Consider the following 8,688-nt stretch of genomic DNA (forward strand, 5'->3'; position numbering starts at 1 on the left):
TAATGTGATACTTTGATATTTTACTAAACATATTTGATGTTGGATCAATTACAATATGTGAGAAGAGAAGAAAAATGAGAAAGAGGAGAGAAAATACTAAATTTATGAGAATAAGGATAAAAGGGTCATTAAGAGATAATTTTTTATTTTTCTGAATTTTGTATTTAAATAATAATTCCACATAAGCAAATGTTATTTAAAAAATGATTAAATAGTTTGAGTAACTTTCTGAGTAAAATGTGAAACTTGAGTGACTTTTAAAGTAAAAATCAAAGTTGAGTGACTTTCTGAGATAAAAGTCCAAAGTTGAGTGATCATCTGAGTTATTAACTCAATATAGCTCCCAAAATCCCCGCTTACGAGCTTCTTTCCAATGGATCCTATGCAATCGAATTTTAATTAGTTGAACTTCAGTCTGTTTTATCATACTAAACTTATTAATTGATATTTAGTTTTTTACTATACTAGTCCTCGGGCAAATATAGCTCCCAAAGTCCATGCTAGAGAGCTTCTTTCGAATGGACCCATGAACTTCAGTCTATTTTATCATACTACACTTATCAATTGATATTGAGGTTTTTACTATACTAGTCCTCGAGCAAATATAGCTCACAAAATCCTTGCTAGCAAGCTTCTTTCTAACGAACCCTATGCAATCGAATTTTGATTAGTCGAACTTCAATCTATTTTATCACACTACACTTTCAATTGATATTTCATTTTTTACTATACTAGTCCTCGAGCAAATATAGCTCCCAAATCCGCGCTAGCAAGCTTCGTTCAAATGGATCATATCGAATTCTGATTAGTCGAACTTCAATCTATTTTATCATACTACACTTATTAATTGATATTCAATTTTTTACTATACTAGTCCTCGAGCAAATATAGCTCCCAAAATTCCCGCTAGCGAGCTTCTTTCAAATGGACCTTATGCAATCGAATTTTGATCTATTTTACAATACTACACTTAACAATTGATATTTAGTTTTTTACTATACTAGTCCTCGGACAAATATAACTCCCAAATCCCCGCTAGCGGGCATCTTTCGAATGAACCCTACACAACTGAATTTTAATTAGTCGAACTTCAGTACAAATAACAGACATAAATCCCCAAAAGGCTAAAAAAAAAAGATAGGGAGCCCCCTACTTGTGAACCTAAAACCCCAACAAAGCCCTTTCGCTTCTCATTATTACAATTATGGCCACTCACGCCGCCAGGTCCTTCCTCCGCTCCGCCGCCACCTCCGGCCGCTCCGCCGTCACCTCCGGCCGCTCCGCTGCCACCAAAATTGCCTCCGGCGCCAAGCCAAAATCCTCTCCCTTTCGTATTCCAGCTCAAAAGCCACCCAATGCTCGCATTTTCAGGTCAAATTTACAATTTTAAATTTATGTTTTATTTTTCTTAAAATAAATTATTTTTTGCCAAAACTTTATAGTATATAGTATGATTTATGATTGATAAATTAAATATCTAAACAAATTGTTTACTATGAAGTATGAATAAAGCAGAAATGTTCACTAATTGTTTTAGTATATGTCACTTTTTTTGTCCGAGTTTTTGTGACACAATTAGAATTTTGAGAGTCAAACAGTTAATGAGGTGTGAGAAAGCTGGCTCGGGCACGGCAGTTATAAAAAAAAATGAATTTTTAAAATTTTTAAAAATAAAATTTACACATTTAAAGTATTATAAGTTACAGTAATTGACATTTCAGAATATTTAAAAGATATTCGAAAAAATTATGGTAGAAAAGGACTTGTTTGAATCTTGAAATCTCGAAGGTGCCACATTAATTGAGACGGAAGGAGTATGAATTATGATTGATAGATTTGATATTGCATTTTGAAGGTTGCACAATTTTTTATAAAATTTATGTTGTTCAGATCAAATTCCGAGACCAGTTTCATTTTGAATTTTTTTAATAAAATTTACATATTTGGATATTATGTAAAAAGTATTATAAGTCATGAGAATTGTGAATTCAAAATATTTAAAGGATATATGAAAAAATTACAATAAAAAGGAGACTTCTTTGAATCTGGAAATCCAAAACGTGCCACATTAATTGGGACGAAAGGAGTATGAATTATTGATAGATTTGATATTTATTTTGTAGGTCTCCTGTAGAAATGAGTTGTGTTAGAGTGGAATCTATGTTTCCTTATCATACTGCCACTGCCTCGGCGCTACTGACTTCAATGCTCTCTGCTACTCCTCGGAGCTATGGTTGGACGCTTGAAGGTATAAAACTTTATATGGAACTATCTTTATGTGGATCGTATGTGTTTCGATTTGTTGGCTACGAATTTAATGTGTGAATCATGCATGGATCGCGCTTTTATCTGCTTTTGTTTGATCATTGATGAATGAAATTATGTTTTCTTATATTGGTTAAAGAAGGGAACCTTGTCGTAACTGGTAAAGTTGTTGACATGTAACAAGTTCAAGCCTTGGACATAGCCTCTTGCAAAAGTGCAGGGTAAACCGTGTACAATATAGACCCTTGTTGTCCGGCCCTTCCCGGGAACTAGGCATAGGGGGAGCTTAGTGCACCGGACTGCCTTTTATATTTGTTAAAGATGGTCTAATGCACATCTTCACTAGTTGTGATTTGCCAGTAAGCTGATATTTTAGCTTTGACCATTTGCTGATGAATCAACTGGTAAATGCATTAAGTTGATTGCTTGAGAGTTGAGATAGTCATTAATTGTAATTCGGTGCTTGCATTACGATGAGCTTTGAACTTCAGGTTGTTGGCCCAAACATGTATTCCTGGAAAAGGGTAAAGGAAGTATATTAAAAAATAGGGTCGAGGAAGAAAAAGATTATACTCAAATTGAGATGTGTTAGGAAGTATATTAAAGAAAAGGGTTGAGGAAGAAAAAGATTATACTCAAATTGAGATGTGTTGGAATCAAAAACAAAAGTTGAGATGTGCTGAGTGTTGACAATAGAATTCATCGAATTATGGGTTACTGAACACAACACTCTAGAGGAATCGACTATGTTTTTCTTCCGTATTGTGTTATTCAAACAAGGACATTACTCCTAGATGAAAAGTAAGATCTTGTTTGAGTTCCAACTTCTGCAATCTTTATCCTCCGGCCATAGCCTACTTTCTTCTACCTGTACTTCCTCCTTCTCAGTTAAAGTAAAAGTTGCTTATTTCTTATGAAGTCATGAAATGGAGTTCTCTGTTGGGCAAGAGAAGACTAGATGAAGTCATGAAATGTAGTTCGAGATATACGAGTATCTTTACTCTGTTAAGTAATTGATAAAGTTCTCTTTCTAGGTCTATCGAGGAACCGTCCTAAGATTTAGCCAACTAAAAGAATTGATTTTTGAATTTTTGTATTGATTTTGGAAAAGGAAAAAAATGTTAGCATATGTGGAAAGGACTATCATTGTTTACACCGCCTCTCTTTTATTTCTCCAGCCTCCACTGTCAATGTACGGCTAATTCATAGTAAACTTGTTGACGTGATATTTGATGTTAAAGTAATATTCCTTTAACTTTCACATTTTATAAGTAATACTGACAGATAATACATGCTTCTGACTTTGAGTAAGGCTACTATGTTCTCTAAGTATATTATAGTTGGATTTTTCTTGATACTAGTGTATCGTAGGCTTGTCCCCGTTTATTCATTTTAGCTTTCCCAATCTACTACGAAAAAAAGCTTAGTGGTCAAGATTCTAGTATATGTTGCCAATGAAAACTTTGAATTGTTTGACTTCAATTCCAGAGGAATTAAATATTATTCTCCTCGGAATGTAATTGTACTGTGTCATGATGCTGAAACTTGAAATGAGCATTTGATGTTATTGCTGTGTCCATCTGAGATTTTGTGAATCATGCTGCTGTATTTGATTGTTGATGAATTGATTCCATTGATAAGCCTCAAAAAATTGAGTCAGATTGACGGTGGGACCTAAAGTTATTAGCATACATATGTTGTATTTCCCGTTTTAGTTGTGAAGATGTAACGTTAATTCTAATACTTGAGCATTTAATCAGATTGCAATGATGATGCATGATGAATGTCAGAGAGTACAAGCAAACTGAAATATCCATGCGATGTAAGAACATGAGAAGTAGATATTAAATGAGCACATGGATGTTTTTCCTTTTTCTGAACTTCGGATTCTTCTGTAGTTTATTACCGATGACAAGACTCTTTTCAATGAAAAAAACTCGAATTCGTCTTGAAAGCATTTTTATATTACTGCTTAATCTATTGGCGTTTTATGTTTTTTGTCTTAAAACAATTTATTTATTAGCTACTGGATTTTAAGTTACTTGTGACTGATGTTCTTGAAAGTATCTAATTTCTTCGTGTATTGTTTGTTTATGCCAAGTTGCTTCTGGAAAATTCTTAGTAAACTCCACATACGTCTGTAATGCATTGTATGTCCTCTAATAGGTCCCATTCTTCTACTCTTTCTTGGAAGCCGATGATTGCGCATAGCTACTACCTTGACACCAAAGAAGAGTTCCCTAGTATTTCATGGGACTCTTATGGACAATTATAAGCACTCGGGTTTTGAAATGTCGTAGATTAGTCTTAAACTAGCCTCAAGAATGAAACATGATGAAGAATGTATGCTTGCTAGGCTAGATCTTTGATATTTTAAAAAGTACAATTTTAGGCTTTGCGGGTTATACGCTAAAAATTTGGTTTTCTAAATTATCACTGCTAGGAGCAGATCAAAATTTGCGGAAAAAATCTGAAGCAAGCTAGGTTAACTGGTATTTATATCTAACTATATTTAAATACCAGTGTTCTTCTAATGAATTGTTGCTCTTTAGTTTCTTATAACCAAATAAATCTCTCTAGTAGATTGAACTTGAATATGTTAAGCTACATTGAATTGATTAGATGGTTTCCAACATCACAAATTTCTCGTATATCCATCGCAACCTTCTTAACAAGGGTAGCAAGGGGTTGGTACTTAATTTGGTATTATCTTGAGACTGTATGTATGTTCTCCTAAATGATATTCGGCCTTCCGATATTATAGTAGAAGCTTTAGTACTAGTTGATCTGCTAGTCATCCGTCCAAATAGGGCGAGGTAACTTAAAATTTTAACTTTTACTGATAGTTGGAGTTCGTCTTTAGTTAACTTTTCAGTCTGCTGAAATAGGAAAAACTTCAGCTTTAGTGACTTGCATTTTCATTTAACATGGAACGCGATAGTTCTTAACCAAACTATCTTTACATCTTTGAAAAGTACGAGTATTTTCATGATGCATTTGTGGTGATTTGGAGTAATTGTCTGAATAATTAGATTGATTTGCAGGTCTGTCATTGATTGCCTATCAGTTAAAAACTTAAATAGACGATAACTTAATCAGATTGTCTGAGGGACTGATGGACTGATTCTGCTTAACATATAATCTTTTTCTTTCTCAATGTAGTTCGTCTAATTTGAAAATATTTAGGTTTATTCTAATACTTGGTATTCAATCAGATTGCAATGATGATTTATGATGTCGGAGGGTTCAACTGAAGTATTATGTCGTCCATGCAGTCTAAGAGAATGTCTGTATGAGCTCTGAAGAAGAAATATTTGGTTTCTTCTACGACTGTCATTTGATTTCCGTTCTAATCTCCCCGTTTGTGAAACTGCCATCCTTTCTCTTTCAGTAAATTTAGCTTCTTCCGAAGCATTTTAAGTAGCAGTATTTTCTAGTTGAATTCTTCTGATGTTCATCGCTATGATGCTAGATACTGCACTGCATGTCCACCTTAACTCTTTCGGGCTTATTTTAAACTGTAATATAGTAGTTTGACGACTGGCTTTTCCTTGTCTTGGGCTGTGATTACATGCTCATCGGCTTCCTTTCAGCTTCAAGATTTTGTAAACTATTAGTCTATGAGCTTCAATAAGACGCCATTGAACATAGCGTTTAGAATCATGTTGACGCCTTTTACTTCTTCCATTTTTCGCCTACTTCTGGTACATGTTTTACAAGTAATTTTGTTATTCCTGTTTGCATTGTAGATGGATGATTGTTATGCAGTGCATATCTTGGTTGTTCAACGGATATCGATGGACTGTAACATTAGAACCCCAGAAATCATCTCCGTTTTTATGAATTTTGGAGCTAAATCTTCAACATTTATTGTTCTGATCATGGAATTTTTAGCTAAATCTTCTCTTTGGATAGCCATTTGTAGATTGAAAGATACTAGTTCTCATAATTCCTTATATCTACAATGAAAAGTTATCAAGTTTAAGTTGCAGTCTAATAAATCATTTGAATTTTGTGTTATATGTAACTCATAATTATCCATTTATGCTAATGAAATCTTTCATTAGGGTGCGTTGGTGTGGGGACAAACATTAATTTCCTCCCATATGTTTTAGCCTTATATATGTTTTAGCCTTGGTAGATAGAGTTACCTGATATCTATTGCCGGTAAAGGTGACGTATCCCAGGAAATTAGTTGCCGGTAGAGGTGCGCGCAAACTGGTTCGGATACCACGGTTATCAATTTTTATTTCCTAAGAAAATAAGTTCTTTAGAATTGAGGAAAACGATTTCCTAATGAAAATAGGAAAAACACGTTTTATAAGTGAGATTTCACATTGATTGTATCTATGAAGATTTTAGGATCGCCACCGACAACTCAACCTTTACCGCTATTTCCGGTTTTCGCTTAGCTAATTCATATTTGAGTTCTTTAACTTCCACATGTAGAAATCATTGCAATTTATAGTACTTTTAGTATAGTTTTTACTTTTATAAGGTAGGGTTAAGGCCTACGTACGCTTTTCTTTTTTCAGATTTCGTTGGGTTCTATATAAAGTTCTGATGATTGGTAAAATGGATGAAACATGTTAGTTAAGTTGTTTCACAGATGCACGACTATATATCACGGATATGAGAAGATAAGGTTGCTCGAGTGAGAAATGGATAAGTGGCTATATCTGATAAACTCAAAACAATTACCATGTACTGAATTACAAAGTTAGAGTTTAACTACAACACTTTAAGAAAAATGAGGTTGAACTGAATAAGGAGTCTCACTTGAAATAGAACTCTAGAAAATGAGAGTTCTGATGGAAATAGGAGTTTCATTCTAGAAAGAACTCTTTGGAGCAGTGGCGGAGCCAGAATTTTCACTAAGGAGGTTCAAAATCGAAAAAAGTAGGCACACGAACTAACCGAAGGGGTTCAACATCAATTAGATATATATAAAAAATAGGGTAACTTACATAAATCCCGAAATCTTTAAGTGATATTACATAAAATCTCAATCATTTTGTTAATTACATTTTATCCCGATTTTTTGAAATGGTGATACATATAATAAAGTGATACATTTGAAACTAACAAAATATTTATTTAAAGAAGTAACAGATTCTCTTTTATTCATTGTATTATTTTATTTAAGGAAAAATATCTAATTTTCTCCCTTTTTAGATTTAATTTAGATGTTTTAATTATGTTTCTCATTTTTTCGTCTTTAATTATGAAAGATATATTTTTTTGATCTTTTTTTCGTCTTTAATTTTAGTCTGCTTTTTTTTAAATTTAATTTTAATTATGTTTCAATTCTGCTTTTAGTCTTTTTAAGAAAAATATATTATTACTTTTGTTTCCTACACTGACTACGCTATTACCTTTCATTAATAACATATGAATCACCCAATAATTGAAATAAATAATTGTATCTACCATATGAATCACCATAATACCATACATATCACCCGTTAATATCATATAAATCACCCAATAATTGAAATAAATAATTGTATCTATCATATGAATCACCATATAAATCACCATAATACCATATATATGAATCACCCAATAATTGAAATAAATAATTGTATCTACTATATGAATCACCATAATACCATATATATCATCCATTAATATCATATGAATCACCCAATAATTGAAATAAATAATTATATCTACCATATGAATCATCATAATACAATATGTATCACCCATTAATATCATATGTATCACCCGTTAAAATCATACAAAATGTATCTATCGTATGAATCACCATAATATCCATATAATGATATCATATTTTTCATTCATATGAATCATCATTAAAAGAATAAACATGTATGAATAACTAAATAAATTTATATATGTATCAATAGATTTAAAAAAAAAATGGGAGAGATTTTAGGAGAGGAAAACAAAAGTTGCATGCATTAATGGAGGAGAAAAAATTAGGAAGGAAGATGATTTAAATATTAATGGAAGAAAAATATCAGGAAGGAAAATGATTTAATTGTTGATAACTAGGGAGATATTTTAGGAAAGAAAATTTTGAATGAGTTAATGGTGGAGTAAAAATAGGACGTGGGGTTTTCTTGATATGTATCATGAGTAAAGTTGAAAAATGAGATTTTATGTAAATTTTAAAAAAAGTAAGGGATAACTAGTATAATTTTTCATCAAAGGAAATTCGGATGACCCTCTAATCATAAGGTGGCTCCGCCACTGCTTTGGAGAGTTAAAGGCATGAACTTGATGATAGCTTGTCAAGAAACCATTTATTAATTATACTTTTAAGAATGTAAATTTAAGTTTGTAGTCATGGATAGATATATTAGTGGAAGAAGATAGTAAAATTCTCTTGATTTCATAAATGGAATAACTAATTGAAATAAATATATTTATAAAGAAGACCAACTAAAATCTTGA

The 8,688-nt window shown here is 32.3% G+C and overlaps 1 protein-coding gene across 7 annotated transcripts; it reads left to right on the plus strand.

Moving 5' to 3' along the window:
* Positions 1 to 959: 959 nt before the first annotated feature.
* On the plus strand, positions 960 to 6,285 carry LOC107868354 (protein NUCLEAR FUSION DEFECTIVE 6, mitochondrial). 7 transcript variants are annotated; one of them, XM_047410625.1, is made up of 4 exons: positions 1,122 to 1,371; positions 2,124 to 2,248; positions 4,709 to 4,757; positions 6,015 to 6,285. In XM_047410625.1, exons 1-3 carry the CDS (start codon positions 1,205 to 1,207, stop codon positions 4,747 to 4,749), a joined length of 333 nt encoding a protein of 110 aa, XP_047266581.1. In that variant the 5' UTR covers positions 1,122 to 1,204; the 3' UTR covers positions 4,750 to 4,757; positions 6,015 to 6,285. The 7 variants fall into 7 exon arrangements, 6 of the variants coding, with proteins under 6 accessions (XP_016570518.1, XP_016570515.1, XP_047266581.1 ...); XR_001673734.2 differs by lacking the exon at positions 4,709 to 4,757 and adding an exon at positions 5,481 to 5,551 and having other exon boundaries at positions 1,123 to 1,371; XM_016715031.2 differs by lacking the exon at positions 4,709 to 4,757 and adding an exon at positions 4,026 to 4,087 and having other exon boundaries at positions 1,123 to 1,371.
* The last annotated feature ends 2,403 nt before the right edge of the window (positions 6,286 to 8,688 follow it).

The sequence above is a fragment of the Capsicum annuum genome, chromosome 4, assembly GCF_002878395.1.
Source record: "Capsicum annuum cultivar UCD-10X-F1 chromosome 4, UCD10Xv1.1, whole genome shotgun sequence".
Lineage (NCBI taxonomy): Eukaryota > Viridiplantae > Streptophyta > Magnoliopsida > Solanales > Solanaceae > Capsicum > Capsicum annuum.